The sequence below is a fragment of the Cardiocondyla obscurior genome, linkage group LG02 (assembly GCF_019399895.1).
Source record: "Cardiocondyla obscurior isolate alpha-2009 linkage group LG02, Cobs3.1, whole genome shotgun sequence".
NCBI lineage: Eukaryota > Metazoa > Arthropoda > Insecta > Hymenoptera > Formicidae > Cardiocondyla > Cardiocondyla obscurior.
Window position 1 is genome coordinate 9,213,385 of NC_091865.1, and position 17,124 is coordinate 9,230,508.

General features: G+C 44.0%; 1 protein-coding gene across 9 annotated transcripts in view; it reads right to left on the bottom strand.

Annotated features, from left to right (window-relative positions):
• Hdac4 (histone deacetylase 4) overlaps positions 1-17,124 on the bottom strand; it is a 65,999-nt gene that overhangs the window by 29,891 nt on the left and 18,984 nt on the right. Inside the window, exon 2 of one of the 9 annotated variants that reach the window (XM_070670545.1) lies at positions 7,217-7,297. The exons of 6 other annotated variants lie outside the window; for them this stretch is intronic. Coding sequence is in view for 1 of the 3 variants with exons in the window: in XM_070670590.1 (XP_070526691.1) it covers positions 3,778-3,784 (7 nt within the window). In the remaining 2 variants the exon portion in view is untranslated. Of the gene's footprint in view, positions 1-3,777; positions 4,217-7,216; positions 7,298-17,124 lie in introns of those variants that run through there. 2 more of the 9 variants (XM_070670590.1, XM_070670538.1) reach the window with 2 other exon arrangements.

Genomic DNA, 17,124 nt, shown 5'->3' on the forward strand with positions numbered 1-17,124 from the left:
AGAAAAAGTTTTAAGCTACCGTCATCGAGCATTTTCTTTTTTACACTAGTTATATCGTGTACTAAATAATAAAATGTTTAACGAAAATGTGTGAAAATGCTAAAAAAAAAAGTTAATCAATTTATTAAACAAAGTTTTATTATAAATTGTTATAGAATTATTTTTACAACGCCTGCCTTTAGATCTTTTCTACCGTTTTCTACCAAATTAAGCTCCGGTCAACGAGCTCGTGTATCAGCTGCGTGATGAGGCGAGAGAAAGGCGAGGGAAAAATCAACGAGGCCGAAAAGAGAGAGAGAGAGAGAGAGAGAGAGAGAGAGAGAGAGAGAGAGAGAGACCGACCTTTAACAAACAGTAGCGGTTACTCCTACGCTTTTTCTCGCTCTCGTACGCGTCGCTATTTTCGCGGTTCCGTGCAAAATTTGCCGCCGTTTTGCACATTTCATCGCTACTTTAGTGTCTAATAATATATTCGCCAATTACACAGCTTTGCGTACATACACGTACGTACACGCAATACACGACCCCGTACACACCTGCGGCGCGGAACAAGTTTCAAATATGCGTAAATGGGAGCGGCGAACGTAAAGGCAAACTCTCGCGGTGTCTCATCACGTATGGCACAGTATTGAATTGTTAAACATCCAAATTCGTATACGGAACATACATACATGTACATATATCGATGCAACTCCATCCATGGAAATTACGTAAAAAAAAAGCTGGATATAAATTCGTTAATATTTGGTTAACAACTACCAAGTCTATTTTAATTTTCAACTGTACGAAACGTGGCGATTAAGAGTTAAAACCGCGTCAAGATCCGTCGATTTAATTAACGAGTTTACCGCGGGCGATCGTTCACGATTACGAAGACAGTCGCGAGAACTCCGTTATGTAGGTCGGAGAGCACGGGGGAGAAGAAATTTGCGATCCGTTGCTTCGCGAAAGAAGGATCCTACGCGTAGATCGGTGCGTTTTACAAGGGGAAAGTTTCTATACGTTCACGTCCTCCCTCTCTTTCTCTCTCCCACGTCGCGTGCGAGAGTACTTAGGTTACGCGATTATGCGGGGGAAAAGGGGGAGCTGGCATGACTTCGGAAGTAAGTTTCTTCAGTTTCGACGTCGTAAAATACCGCGATGAATCGATGGCAGGTAGTTACGCGAAGCAAGGTAGAAATCGAGGGAACGCTTACGGCGGCGCGACCTAGGTGGAATTTTAATTCTCCAGCGTTAAGGTCGCTTTATCTTGCTCGGAACCTCGCGGGACGCGCGATAACAAAGAAGGCATCGCGGAGAATATTTCTTAAAAATCTGAATATTGCGTCGATTACAAATATAATCGATCGCGAGTATTTAAGTTGTTTCGCGATGGAATATAAATGTTCTCTGATTTTTTAAACGTATATCAAACATATATGCTGAAGCGTTTTGAAAATATTTCGCATTTAAGCTCGCGTACAAAAGTGGATGTAGCAAACGTCGTATAAATTTCCACGTGTTTTATCGGTGGCGGACACGTACGCGCCTCGAATCTGCGAAAGATTCCAATCCCGTCATTTGGGAATCACGACCGAGTGATCCGTGCGCGTCTCCGTCCTTATTCATCTTTTAACGAACAACAAGAACGCACGGAATATTGCGCACTCGCAAATCCGCTTAACCCAATTAAATTGCATATTTCAATGCGCCGCTAATTGGCTCGGTAATATAATTTACGTTGTATACAAACGTATTGTTGGTTATGTGAAATTATGTGAATCAAAATTAATGGGATCAACTGCACGGCGAAATTAATTTTCCATTACTTTATCTGTTTTGTGTACAATACTCTTAGCGCCGATATCAATCACAACAGTATTCCACGTAATCAATGTGAATCTATAATTGAAATTAAATTAAATTCAAATTGCGCGAGATAATATTTAAGATCTAATCCTTCCGGCAAAATAGTGATAGATAAGTAATTAATTAATACGCCTGTACGCGCACCTTCGCGATACGTCAACATTTCAATTAATTTCAAAGCTGAACGACAGTGTGCGAGCCAAATAAATGTACGATTTATTAAATAAATAAATTTGCAAATTTAACAGTCGATTGCCGACCGGGGGAGTTTTGATAGAGCGCGGAATATTATTTATGATTTTTCGTCCGGATAAGGTTATCGGTACATTAATCGTCTATCGCCGGCGCAAATGTCAAGCGACTCGCCCGTTTCTCTCGCGCGCGAGACGACATGGGACGAGATGCAAGGGAATGCTTTACGCGGCGAATGCGAAATATCGTTGTGTTCCATTGCACGCGTGATTTATTCGAATCGACGGGCACAGCGCGCGGCGGTCCGGTGCTGTGACGTGATCATTGTCGCACGGCTTGCTTTCTCGACGCGTCCGTGCCGCATAGTTTTCGTTCGTTGACCGCTGCAATGCGGGAGCGATGCAACGTCCGGAATCGCAATCGCAATCGAAACCGAATCCGTTCGATCGTGCCGCGTCACGACTATAGCCGTTCTTTCATCCGTCGCGTAGATAAAAACGCCTGACTCTTTACGTTCAATAGCGCGGCACAAATCGCCCGGAGTGACATGTACTGGAAGAAGCAACGATACTTCCGCGGACGTTTCCTTTTACACGGCCGCGGTGATGATAAGAAATCACTTATTCGACGAAACTCTGCGCGACGACGGAGATGTCGCGACTTTTTTTCTTTTTTTTTCTGTTCTTCGCGCGTTATTTTTACGTTCTAATAATCGATAGGCTCGGTTTCCGAGAGGCCAGTTTAATAAAGCGGCTGCCAGCGAGGCGCGCTCACCGCCGCTGATCGCGGCGAAGGCACAAACGAGCGCGAGCGAGCGACTCGGAGAACGTGGGCGTCGCACACAACAGGTGTTTCCTGCGTGCGGAGCGTTTTCCTGCTACCCGAGAGAGGCCAGTCTCGCTCTTTCCTCTCCCTTCCCCTCTCCCACGCGATCAGATCTTCGCGAGTGTACGTCGTGTTTACGGTTTCGACACGTGCATACCGAAGGAATGTTGACAGCCGCGGGGCTCTCCGATTTTCCAGGTGATTTTTCGCACCAAACGAATTCAAGCAGAGGGGAAACCGGATCGATCGCGGTATAAATGCGTCGCGATGCCGTTGCATGTAACCGTTTATCGGAACTCACAAAGCACTGACGTCCGTCTTTTCATCGTCCCACAAAAAGCGTGTTATCGCGGCAAAACAAAAACGCCGTGCGGTCTGTTTTCGTCGATGCATTCATTAATATTCGACGCCACGAGTGTTTGTGATAAAAGCATACTGCACGAGGAAGAAAGGAATTAAGAGAGAGAGAGAGAGAGAGAGAGAGAACTAGACAGAGAGAAAGAGAAAGGAAGAGGGAGCTGCGTCTTCGCCCTTACTCCAATCTTTGCGCGACGCACATTGTCAAGTGTTATCTATCGAGCGAGAGATACTCGCGCTCCGGGATGCGGGGCGTCGCGAAAAAACGTGAATCTACGTGGAAGAAGCGTGCGCGCGCGCACGCGCGCACGCTATCGGGACGCGCGAAGCCGAGGGCGGGTGGAAGACGGTCCCGGTCGTCGCCGTTTCGCTGGTTGCGACATCGCGCTCTCCGCGAAATCACGGAAATATGGCTGCCGCGCAGGCGACCGCAACAACTGCATTCCCGAACGAGCGACCGCGCGCGCGAAAGAGGGGAAGGAAAAAAACGGGGGAGGGGGGGAAAGAAAAAAAAAAGGGAAAAAAAAAGAAGAAGAACGCAGTTTCTCCATTTACCTCTCATGCGGCATCCGTTCCAGATCCCTCTTCTCCCCTCCCTGGCCACCCGGCCGTGGCTCTCCACCAGGCGAATTCGAGCGCGTGAGAAGATCGGCGGGGTGGGCGGGTAAGAGGGCAAGATCTAATCCAGCAGAAACGCCACGCGCGTATCCGACGATCTCGTCTCTTTCTCTCCGTCACACTTGCGCGACTTGATATATATCCGACGCACACGAAAAAACACCACGGTTCTCACTCGCGGTCAGGCGATGACGACGAGGGTCATTTTTCTTCTCCTACGACCTGAGACGTGTCACGTTCGCGCCGCGTCGTATCGCGCCCGTTGCCGCTGCGCCGGGAGTCAGCTCTTGGTCGACGAAGGTCGCACGTCGACGGCCGCGAGAAACGGAACGGAACGCGAACGAGAGCGGCGGCAGCGAAGAGACGCGCGCCACGCGATACGATTCGGGATACTGCATCGCGCGGCCGCGTCGGGCCGCTGTCGCACCTCTCTTCCTCCGTTCTCGCTCGTGGTGCGCGGGCGCGACCTCCGCGCCGCCGCGCGGCCGCCGCCGCAGACTCGATTATTTATAGCGACCCAGCATTGTTGTGTCCACGCGTTTCCTCGCGCCCCAGGATCGTCTCTCGTGGCCCCGGCGGCCCGGCCGCTGCCGCCGTGTAACTTCTCTTTCCTCTTTTTACTGCCGGCAATTAATAAAGAGACGTAATACCGTACGAATTTTTATTTACCTGCTATCGAGAACCTCGTCAAAAGTTTCATCTACGCGGCAGTTTTTTTATTTTTTTACTACATTAGTCATTTTAATTAATTAATATTACGTGGCGACTCGACCACTGACGAAACAAGTATATATAATTACGCTATATGTCAAAAGCGTGTAAAAGAGAGATTTATTGAGCCGAGTGCTATACGTATACTGCTCTTCTCTCGAGCAACGTTCATTTTTATATTACTTTATTTTCCCCTTTGGAAGTACAGTCTTACATTTATTGTAACCGATATGCATGCGTTACGGGCGCGCAGGTGAATCAGGTAATTATGCATATATGCGACACGTGTCGAAGGCAAATATTCCGCGCAAATGGCGGGAGCCGATCGAACGGGACGCGGCGCAACGCAAGCGTGCGTTACGATAACGTGGGCGCTTTCGTTCGTACGTCAGTTTATTTAACACTATTTCCTCGTCATAAATAGACAAGCCCGATTAATCATCAGGGAAACGAGCATAGGGGACTCGCCTTATTACGCGCTTGAAAAATCGATATTTTTCCCGCGGGCCTAGTATTTATATCCCAATCACTTATATCCGTTCGTAATTAAATCTGCTCACGTAAAAGAGACCGTGTCCATCAATCGGCCAACGTTAAACTTCTAACGAATCGCGCCGATATTCGGTAGACACGCGGCCGAGACTAAACGGAACCGTTCCTCAAATTAACGAGCTTGCGGGATTTCGCAAAAGTGTCTTCTTCAAGTTAAAGAGGATTAAATATATTGATCCCCCGGGGCCGTGAGGCAAAAAATAGAATCAACCTCATCAAAATAAGATATGTTTTCAGGGAATTTGCAAATTATGTAAAAAGGCAAATCTTTATTAAGTAGATGCAAATAATCACGGTGGATTAAAAATGCGAGGCACGCTATCGGAAGTCCGTGGGCGCTACCGCGGCCGGCTGCTCCCGGAAACTCTCTTATCGCCAACCCTTTGTTTTCTACACTTTAATTCACCGAAATCATACAATAATCACCGACCGCGCCGCTGGCGTTAATGACACTGCACAGATTACGCTTATCGAATCCGTACGGTCATGCTACGTGGAAAAAAAGAAACAAAAAAGAAAAAAAAAAAAATACACGTCGTCGTATCGCATCATCCATTCAAGTTTCTGATCGGATTAGATAAATGAAATTATTCTTGCATCATTATTAAATACTATACATTATTATTTATGGATGCTTCACAAGGTATTTAATAAAATTTGCAGCTTTATAACTTTGATAAAGCATTTTTTTAAATAGATTAAAAATTGATCTTTGTAGAGAACGATCGATTTAACATCTAAAATCGTGTTTTTTGAATGTGTAACCTCGACTGATTTGCATTTTACGAAAGAGCAATTGACACGTTGTTATCTGATAATTAAGATTAAGCTTAAACATGAATAATCCAGCAAGTAGTGAAACGCGCGTAGAAACGCCATTTCCGAAATTGGAATTTTCCTATAAAAATATATTCTATTAAAATATGTCGGTTTTGAATAAACAGAGACTCATCTCTCCGTATCTATAGCACAAAATTATAAAGTCGAATAAAGCAGAAGATGGGAACGCGAGATATTTCTTTATACGTATTTTGACGAGCAAAAACTGCGGCTAAACTTTACGAGTTCATTATACTTGTATTCTGAATCCGAAATGTATTTTTGTCACGTATAAACAAGTTACAGTAGCTCCAATTTAAATATATTGGAAAATTTTTGCACCTCTTAGAAGGCGAAATCGCCTCGAGCACCCATTTCGTGAATCTACATTCCTGTTTACCTCAAATCCTAAAATAAACGCATTATACTCGAAAGATGCGATTTCGTACGTGACGCTTTCGCTCTACAGAAATTACAAGTACGGGTTTTTAAAATATATTTTTTTTTAGTCGCGAGCAGGCTCAATGGCAGCAAGTAATGTTTGTAATGTTAAGTGTTATATAAAAAAAAAAAAGAGAGAGAGAGAGAGAGAGAGAGAGAGAGAGAGAGAGAGAGAGAGAGAGAGAGATAAGAGAATACGGTTCTTCCTTCGCGATAAGTTACTCGCACGTAGTATTATACATTTCCCGCGCTTTTGACGAGCGTGCCTCTTTCCGTGGATCTAATTCGATCGAGGGAATTCTTTTTTCGTTTTTTTTTCTTCTTTACCCGACGGCTAAAAAAAAAGGCCACCTTCCAATCACGTGTCGTCTTCCAAAAATAGCGAGCAAGGTCAGGCCAAGCGGGTTTTCTCTCTCGCCATCAACCCTCGTTGCCCGCCCTAAACTTTATCGATCCACCGGGCTGGATACCGTTAATACATCGGCCGAATGGAGCGTAACATCTCATGCATACGTTTTGTTATGCAAAACAACTAGTTGGAAAATTGTCGATTTTATTATATTCGAGTAGTTGAGCGGAATAATAATCGCGCGCCTTCTCTGTGTGAAGTAACACCGAGTACTAGCAAAAAATGTCGAATAAAAAAAAAAAAAAAAATGTCAAGATCTATTTAATACTTAATTTCGTTAACGCGGCATAATATGCGAGTCACGTAGCAACGTATTTTTATAACTTGCAAAAGATGATGCGGTAAGTCAGCCGACTCTAATACATTCAGAGCCTCTCAGTTACTTTGGACTATTTATAGCGGATCGCTCGATATGATGTACTGGTTTTATTTTTAGCTGCTTACCACCTAGCTAACAGGCCCTTTCACCCCTTGGGATGACCACCACCAGTGATAGCCGGACACGCGAAATTTGTTGACACTTACCTGAAAACAAAAAAAGAAAAGCACATCCCTTAAAATTATATGCCAGAAGAAGGAAATAATATATCTTGTTTTTCTTTTTTGGGGTTTCTAATTAAAATCGAAAGAGCGAACTTGAACGGAATCCGGTAGGCTCAGGCGGAAAACCAGACGCGAGGATCGCATCGGGCTGTCTCGATCTCAGCGTGAGGCCGTCCGGAGCGTATAAATACGCGTCTTTAAAAAGCCGACTGTTCTGCTTTTAAAAAAAGCCGCGCATCTCGTCGTCGACGACATCTCTCATCGCAGACGGATTGCTATCGGGGTGGCTTGAGTTTCTACTGAGTATCACTTTACCTCGTGTCAAATAAAAAAGTAAGATTCCCCCCCCAAAAAAAAAAATTGTTACACAAACGTTGCTAATTTCCGACAAACTATCTTAAGACAAGTGATTTTTTTTTTTTTTTTTTTTTTTTTTTTTATTGCCTCGTCACGCATGGTATCTTGTCTTTAAATACAGCCACTTCGTTCGGATTAATAAAATTGATTATTGCGTGGAATAACTATAACGGGACTCAGAGAAATAGCGCGTATTGCTTCAACAGTTTGGTTAGACGGGTACTCCTCGCGGTAATACAACGGGCGCATGTGTGTACCTAGTACGAAAATAGTGACCGAATCGTTCGAAAATACCAACCGCTAAAAATACGGACAAAAATAAACGTCCACACGTGTAAAAACACGCATTAATATTCGCCGCGCGTCGGACGGACCGACGTTTTCATGCCGCTGTATAGTGAAAGAGGGCCCGATGGCGCGGGTGGCAGACAGAGACAAATGTACGTAAGTCGACGTGGCGAAAGAAAACAAAAGGAGAGTTCTAAAAAATCTAAGGAGTAACGGACAAAGGCTGCGAGGTGAAATTGGGAAAGGGGGCGGTTTAAAGTGCAGCGGAGCCTTGCTCGCGAGGATGTCTACAAATTTTTCTTTCCTCGCGCCCAAGCACCCGCTCTCGGTGCTTTCGGCTGCGAAAATAATCTCGGACGTGTCCTAAATTCCACGAATCTTTTCTCGGCCAAAAAGAAAGCGAGAGGAGAAGGGAAGGATTATGATTATCGCGATCAATTCTCAATTGTCAGCTCTAAAGTGGCCGTGTGTGCATATACATAGGAAAGTCCGGACCTGACTGAAAAATTGCCCGGCAAGAGAGCAGCCTGGCGCCATCGTGACAGCACGAGGCGGCGGCGCCCGTTTCTGACTCACAAGAGAGGAAACACGACGAAAAAGACAGCACAATACGACAAGAACGGGGTAGCCATCCACCGTGCGTGATCGTGATGTTGCCAGGGGAACCCCCAAGATTTCACCACGTGTGACCCATAATCGCGTGAGATTTCTCTCTCTTAAAGTATCGTCCTCCTCGCTCTCTCTACGTTGTTCTCGGAATATTTCGGTATCGGACTTAATCGGAATTGAAGGATTGATTAAAAATAGATGTTTGAAAAATAATGATTAAGAGTATCATTCAATTACTGTACACAAATGTTCGAAATTACACTCGATTGTATCGTTCTCATATTTCGTGTTATTCCTTTTTACTTGATAGGTAAATAATAATGTACTAAAGTTATAAATGTCTTTATCAAACGTGAAGGAAGATCGTTAAATGCATTTTTATTCGCGTGTACGTACTATAAAATTATTTTGTAAAAAAAAAGATATTGCGTTGTTATGTATAGCGTAGTACTTTATGCAATGTTTTATAAACGTGAGTATCAATATCTTAAAATTCAATTTCAAGAGAATTTCAAGAGAAAAACTTATTATTATTACTTCTTTTTTCGGACAATAATTGATTAATTTTAATTGATATAGATACACAGTTATCAATAAAAATAAAAATAAAAAATTTCGAGATTAACTGTATCGGAAAACTGGAAATTTAATCTTGCTACACCAATTTAAAATAATTTTATTAAATCAAATAAATTTTTATTCCCGTGTTAATTCTTTTTTTTTCTCCTCTCTCTTTCTCCTTTAGCTATCCCGAAATCATAAAGTTAAACATCTAATAACCTACTAAAAAAATAAAAAAAAAAAATAAAAAAGAGAGAATTTCTAAAGTTATATCGTAATCTTTTCGATGACATGTAAACGTTAACGAAGAAAAGATGTGACTTCCTCTTACTTAACTTGCCGCGCACTCAGCGAATCCATTCGTTTGGTACACGAGCGGTCTCAGCGCCGTCGTCGTCATTGTCGTAGGTTAACAGGTAGAGACTGTTCCGCCACTCCTGCCGTTCGATCCGCCAACGTAGCAGGGAGGTACGGGCGGAGGGAAGGTGAGGAAAGCCTGAGCTATTTATAACTTGATAGGTCTTTCGTGGGAGGATCGAGTGGGACGAGGCTGCGCGACAACCGGCGGACGGTGGACGACGGTGACGGGCAGGGAGATGGAAACGTGTCAGGGGGTGGTGTTCATGGGGTCCAAGGGAGAGACGGCGGTAAGGATCCTGAGAGAGGACGAAGGCAGGGAAGAGCGCGGAAGAGAGGAGGGCAAGGTGGCGAGAAAGATAGAGCGAGAGTGACTTGGTGAGGGGAGATAAGGATGAAGTGAAGGAACGAAGGACGGAAAGAGAAAAACGAGGAGAGGTGATGGTCGTTATAAATAGAACCGGCACTCCACCCGTGGACTCTTCTAGGGTGACCTTTACTTAAGAAAGAAAAAGAGAGGGAAAGAGAGAGAGAGAGAGAGAGAGAGAGAAGCGCTACGTCGACTTCCACAATGCTATTAGGCTAGGTTATTGGTTCGCCCTCGTCTCTTTCTCTCTCTTTCTTTTTCTCTCTTCGTACCTCCCTCCTAGGTTGGGCGCCTCCGGCCGTGAATCTGGGTTATGTTTACTACCCCCTGCTCACCCCTCTTGCCAGGCTGTGCTGGAGGCCGCGCGCACAACGGCGCCGCTGCCACTTTCCTCGCGTGAGAATGCTGTCGCGACACGCGAGACTCGCACTTCGCAGTCTCCCCTCCCCCCGATTATTACTACATACGTGTACACTTGGCGCGTCCACTTCCAAAACTCGCTGCGAAATAGACCGACAGTCGAAACTTTCTTTCGACAATTCGCCGACGTTGTATAACGTCATTGAATAATACATATCGATTTCGAAATACTTGATCGCATACATGTTTTCGCAACCGCGCGTATGCAAGCGCTCTCAGCTAAACTAAAATTATATATTAATTATTTATGTATATTCCAATTCGATTGTTCGAACGCGCGGCTTAATAAGCCGCAACCAACAAAGTCGGTTAACTCTAAAAATACTCTTGATGAATATGAATAGAATTATTTTTACTACGACTTGTTAAGAAGAAGCTAAATTATTCCGCGGTATCCATAAGAAATAACAGATGATAATAACTGCGAGAAAGCTATAGAGAAAATATGTATATATGAATATAAAATATAATAAAAGCCGTTCCTCTTTGTATAATTACGTCAAGTTCAATGCGCAGAGATTCGTCCCGTTGTAAGAGAAATAAAACCACTGCGAAAACGAGAATAAATGTGAATATAAAGCGGCACGTCGAAAAAGAAATGACCGACGGAACGAACTTTGATTACCGATCTTTCCACCACGAAAGGAACGATCGCTTTGATCAGTGGCCGGGAGCACCAAAGTAAATACACGATATAATATACCGAGATCAAAGTAGCCATTGCTGCTGACGAGAAGCAAAAGTCTATCAAATTAACCCGATATCATACGTCGTAAAAAGAAGAACAACTTCCGTCATCGCTAATCTCATTTTTATCGTCAATGTATCTCGTAGTTTTTACGTGTAACAACCGCGCGTATCGCTGGCCGCGCATATTCACGTGGAAGCTGTATGTATAAATGCCCGACAAAAGAACAGAAATCATCGCCTACGACAACAACTGCGTTAATACCAAAGAATCTGTCAATCTTCGGCGAGCTCAGATCTTGGCTGATGCGCAGTGCTTTCCGCGGAATCGGACGGGACTGTAATTTCCGTGCCAAATGCTCGGCGACTAACATTAGTCGGCTTACCGCCTCCGGATGTGGACGCGCTAAAGCACCAATTGGGACTTGGACTTGGTCGTAAGAGGAATCGCTTGTCCACTACAAATAGGCCCGTATTAATAACTTATACTCCGTGCTAAATGTAGCCGCTTGATACCAAGCCCGAGATAACATTGTATGCAGTCTTTATGTGAGAAAACTCGGACGGCCATATTTAGTAACAAACCGTGGGGTACAGATATATATAGGTCCGTTATTTAACGAAACTGTAAAATAATCTGAAGAAGCTCGATGTAAAAAATTCAATAACCTTAATGTAATAAAAAAAAGAAAAGAGAAAAAAAAGTACAACGCCGCTCCCGAAATTTTATCCAAGAATTCAAGCGAAACATCGAAAAGGAATATATAAAACGCGGTGCAATTTACTTTATCCGAGTGTAATAAAATATGATACATCGAATCTATTTTTCGTCTGAAGGAAAAATGATAAAATGCCGAAACGTTAAACTCTTGTTCTAAATAATAAATTTTTTTTTAATATTTAAATTAACAAAAAAAAAAAAATAAAATTCACGACTTGGTAAAAAAACAAATGTCTGATCTGAATTCGCCGATTAGCTCGGAAGCTCTGCACGTGTATGCACATATTTATCACCGCGTAAAAGAGTAATAAACGTCCAGCGCGATCGCATTCGAGTATCTCCTGGCTTAAAAGTATTTCACTGCTATCCCGATAAGAGTTAAATTTATTGAAACGCCCTACTTGGTAAAGATTTAGAGATACGATTTTGCTACAAATTGCATCGAACGGGCGACGAAAGGGAGGAGAAGGCGGGAGAAGGGGTGAGGGGGGGGGGATGTATTTTTCATCGCGGCGTACCGAAAGCATTTTATGCGAGCGCCGATGAAAAATGCAGCAAAGAGCAGCGAGGGATGAGTAATCGATGACAACATTGGTCGGTGCAGCAACGGCCGCAACGAGACGAAAATAGAAACGTTCATGTACGCCGATCGATCCGCGTGTTTTTCAGGCTGCGCTTTCGCCATGAATTCAAATTTTCACGAGTGAACGTCTAGCGATAACTCTTAATGTCACGAGCAATTGCATCGGGAATAATTTTCGCAAATCTACATGAATTACTCGGAATCTAGCGTAATAGTTATTCCATGGGATTACCCGCGGGAATACGTACGCGGCGAAAAACGTAATCATTTAAAAACACGACGACGACCCACTATTATCGTGCGCCTAACCGTCGATCTCAATTACTCGCGGCTGAAATTTTATTCCACTTAAATACCGGAATGAATTTCGAGACGTATTCGGAGAACGTGAGCGCACCGTGTATATATTCTTTTGCCAGCCCCGGCGAATCATGAATTTTCGTCGATACCTCGACCGCGATTGATCGACGGCTGGGGTTGATTTCTTACGGGTAAAAGATTGTTACATCATCCTAGAGTCGGTCTAGAGGGATCGATCGCACCGAAGGATGCTGCGTAACTTTCTCGGTGCGTATTTCCGAGGGGCTAGGCGTTGAGAAATGAAAACGGTACCGGGGGGAAAGAGGGAGAGAGAATCCAGCGTGCGGCAACGGGTGAGCACCACCCACGTCACACACACGAGCGCACCGCGGTAGTCCGTAACAAAATTAGCACGGGCACAATGCGAACCCGCCTTCGCTCGAGAAAATAGAATTGGCAAGCTACCAAAGCCGAGTCTTGAATAGGTTTAGAGACTATATAGAACCTCCTTCTCGCCCTCTGTTCTCCCTCGTTCGCTCGTTTGGGCATCGCGTCCCGTCCATCCCTCGCGTACGCGGCCTTTGTGTGATGTAACGTGTCCTCATCGCGTTGCTGCACTCGTTATGCGCGCTGAATTAACGTCAAAATTGCGACCGAGGAGATAAACTGAACGCGCGAGGGCAGGATATGTCAAAGGGTGATAATCGTGTCGCATAGTTGAAAACGTTTAGCACCGAGTGCGAAAATCCTATGTTATATACTATTCTCATAATGCTCGATAAAACGTTAATGGTGCATCGAGGTAAAATATTAAAGTAAAATAACCAAAATATATAATCAGAACCCACCCAACTCTCTCTCTCTCTCTCTTTCGTATAACGTGTAAAAAAAAAAGAAAAAAAAACCAAAAAAACAAGTTTTTGTTTTTAAACAACCCCTGCGCCGTCCGTCCGCACAAGTGCTACGATAGATAAACTAGCGTCCTCGTTGCGCAATTTAACTTCAACGAGCTGGAGTTGTTAACGAGTGGAAATTCAAGCGAAACGAGTCGGCGTGAAACGCGAGAATTCAGCAGCGGGGCGGATCGGGAATATCGTCGGAGGGAGGAACGACAGGTCGCGCGTTGCGAAGCGAAAATAAATGGAGCCGACGAAAATAAACGCGCGGCCGCTATTTTGTGTGCACCTCGAGAGCCGCGTCGGTATCAACGCCACTACCGTACGGTCGATTTTGTGCATGTGCGCGTGGTATGCGGCAAATTCGCTAATTCCACCCCAAGTTTATACGCTGGGAGCAAGCACGCTGCTCGTGCAACCATGCCGATGCTCCGAATACTCGAGGCCGCTGCAACGACGGCTCAGCTGAGCATCTTCCGCGCCGGACATGACTCGTATACGCATCAATTCTGCCACACTCGATCTCGACAATCATTTCACTTTCGAGTTTTCCGGCTGACTCTAAAAATGTTAATTTATTCGGATCGCGTGCGCGCACACAAAAATATTCGCAATTTTTTCGCAATTATTCAATACATTTATATAATTGTTAGATACTCGCTGCTGTGCGTACATACGCACGTGTTTTAAATATCGGAGATTGGACGTTATTTATTTATTTATTATTATTTTTTTTTTTACACGACAAACACGCCCAATTAAATTTATTGCAACTGCGATCGAAAAACAAAATGGCTCTCAATCTTTAATGCTAATATAACAATTTAGAAAAAAAAGAAAGAGAAATTTTATCTCGCAATATTGTATATTTAACTCATATGTAAAATAGTGTTCGAAAATATAGCTCGATCCATTATGCAATTTGCATTTTTAATAGAAATTGATTCGAACAGAGAGACGTATTAATACTCGACATTAAATATCAATATGCGACTGTTTACTAAAAATGCAAGTGGAAAAAAAAAGTATAATAACAGAAAAGATAAATATTATTTTATAACTACGACAACTCGTGGCATTTGCAGCGAAATTGAAGTTTGTCAGACATCAAGTTGTACGAATAACGGTTTGTTGTCACGTTTATGTGAGATATGAAGAGGAGGTACTACTTTATATAGAAGAAATCAAAGGTGACTCACCGAGGAACACGAGCGTTCCATCGATTTTGCCAACGGAATTGTTCCCATTTTTTTCTTTTTTTTTTTTCTTTTTCTTTTTTCTTCCTCCTACCACGAGCATCGTGGACTTGCATTGACCTACTTTTCTTAGACTTACTTCCTTCATAAATAATCGTGCAAAAGTTGCGACTGTTATCGCATCAACACGATCCTGTTGTTGAACAAGGGAAACGATGCGAAAAACATGTCGCAAATACGCACAACAATTTTCCTTTAAAACATGAAAAAAAGAAGAAAAAAAAAACTACATTTGCCATTTTCGTAATCGGATACTAGCCCTGGAATTTTCTCGCTGAATTATTCTCAGAAATGATTAGAGATCGAGATAAAAGCTGAAGCCAATTGCGGGGAAGATCGAGGAGTGATGCTCGGAAATTAATTGAATCTAGGCGTTACTGCAATTAATTCGCGCGCGCGAACGGCTGGAAACAAAAGTTTCCCCGGACCAATCTCCGACAGTGGATTTGCGAGAAAGCTATTTTCTCGAATAGCGGATTAGCGCACGCGGTGGCGGCGGCACGTGCAGCAAGAAAATACGTGTTCGCGCGACGTGCAACTGCATATAACACCGTGCCACCAGAGTCTCGGCAGCTTCTAAATCGCGTGCGACGCGTATACGCGTTAATCCATCATTGTGGAACCTTGACCTTCCTAACGCTTGCGGTAAGGCGTCTTTTCGCGATCTAATCATCGCGTAAGCCTAAATACGGCCCGCTTACGAAATTCCATCTCGCTGGATGTTTCCAGCATTCGGCCAGATATTTAGACACAACGATTACGTTTACAGCGTAATATTATCTTTACCGTCAAACTGATCTCGATTTCATTACATTGCAACTTTTAGGACGTGGCTCTTAAAAATTCTCTCGTGCTCAATAACAATAGCAGCGAAAAGATATATTTAAGCTAGACGATTGAATGTGTCGAGCTAACGGCAAAATTGATTATTTATATATAGAAATCATGCACGTGTATATAGGGTAGAAGCGACGGGTTATGTTACCGAAGGTCAAACGATATATCTCGCATCCTGGAATACCCGAATGAAATCGTTCCCTTCTTTACGACGTCCCGCTATATTTGGCGAGGAACTTATCGTTTATTAAAAAATAGTACAAAGACAGTTGCACGCGTCCGCGTGTTTTATTAATAACGTTCGACCAGACTTTACCGATAATCAAGAGTTTATTCGTCGTAAAAAGGTTACCGTCGTTACGCGACTTAAAATAACCCGCGAGGAGTTTGTCGAGTCCGATAAGTTTGCTTTTATTTTCACTTTTATTTACAGACATTTACAGAACGTAGTTACATACGTGTCATAGTTAACGTGAATGACGGTAACCCTTCAGTCAGCTTTAAAGCAGGCACACCATGCGCGAGTGCATAATTATTAAAAAAAAAAAAAAAATATAATGCGTGTCTATCACGCAAACAACATTTTTCTCTCCTTATTGTTAGCTTCACCTACATTTCCTTTTATTATTTTTTTTTTTCTTTTTTTTTCTTTTTTTTCTTCCCTCCCTTCTTCGCTTTGAATTCGCGATACAATAGAGCAAACGTTCGTAGCGGCGTCGTTCTTCTTTGCAAAACATATTTTTAACGTTTAGACGACCACCGAGCCGCCCTAAGCCGCCCGGCGAGTTTATCGTATCGTCCTATTATTACATCTCGCGGTGCAAAAAGCTTTACGAAGAACGCACTCGTCGCGTTAGCAAGGATCCAAAAATAACTCGTAGGAGCTCTCCTCTACCTCCCGGGCCCCCTTTCTGCCTTTCTCGAATGGCTTTTCTTTTCGCGTGGCTAGGTCGAATCGATGGGAATCGACGAGCGCGCCGCCAGTTACGCTCAAATCTAGGTAAGTCGATGTTTCTTGACGAATAATCCGCCCACGTGAAGCCCACCTCGCGAGACCCGTAACCGTGCGTATACCGTTCGCGTCGCGTGTGCGTACGTACGTCTACCTGTATGTATTTCCGTACATCCACGCGGGAGATACGAGCGCGTGCAGAACGAGGGGGCGGGCGGATGGCGGAATGGATGGAAGCGCGAAGACGGCACGCGCGGGGTGCGACGAAGGCACAAGAGTGTTATATAAATAGAAACGGTCAATGCTGCTATGGGAACACTACGTACAGCCGCGGCGGAGAGGACGGGGGGAGAGGGACGGGGGGAGGACCGCGGAGGGTGAGTGGAACACCTCACTCCCAATTCATTAGTCCGCATTTAGCGTAAGTGCCCGGAGTCCTCGGGAGCTTTGCGATACGGCGGACGTATTGAAGCTCGAGAAGCCCCGAGTCTAATTGTCGGCTAAGTACCGAAATACATTGCGTCAAAGTAATTTACAGTAACGCGTGTCTAACTAATTATATCCGCAGATATTTTGCTCACTCCTGTTGAGCTTCAAACGTCTCAGTCTTCGGCGCTC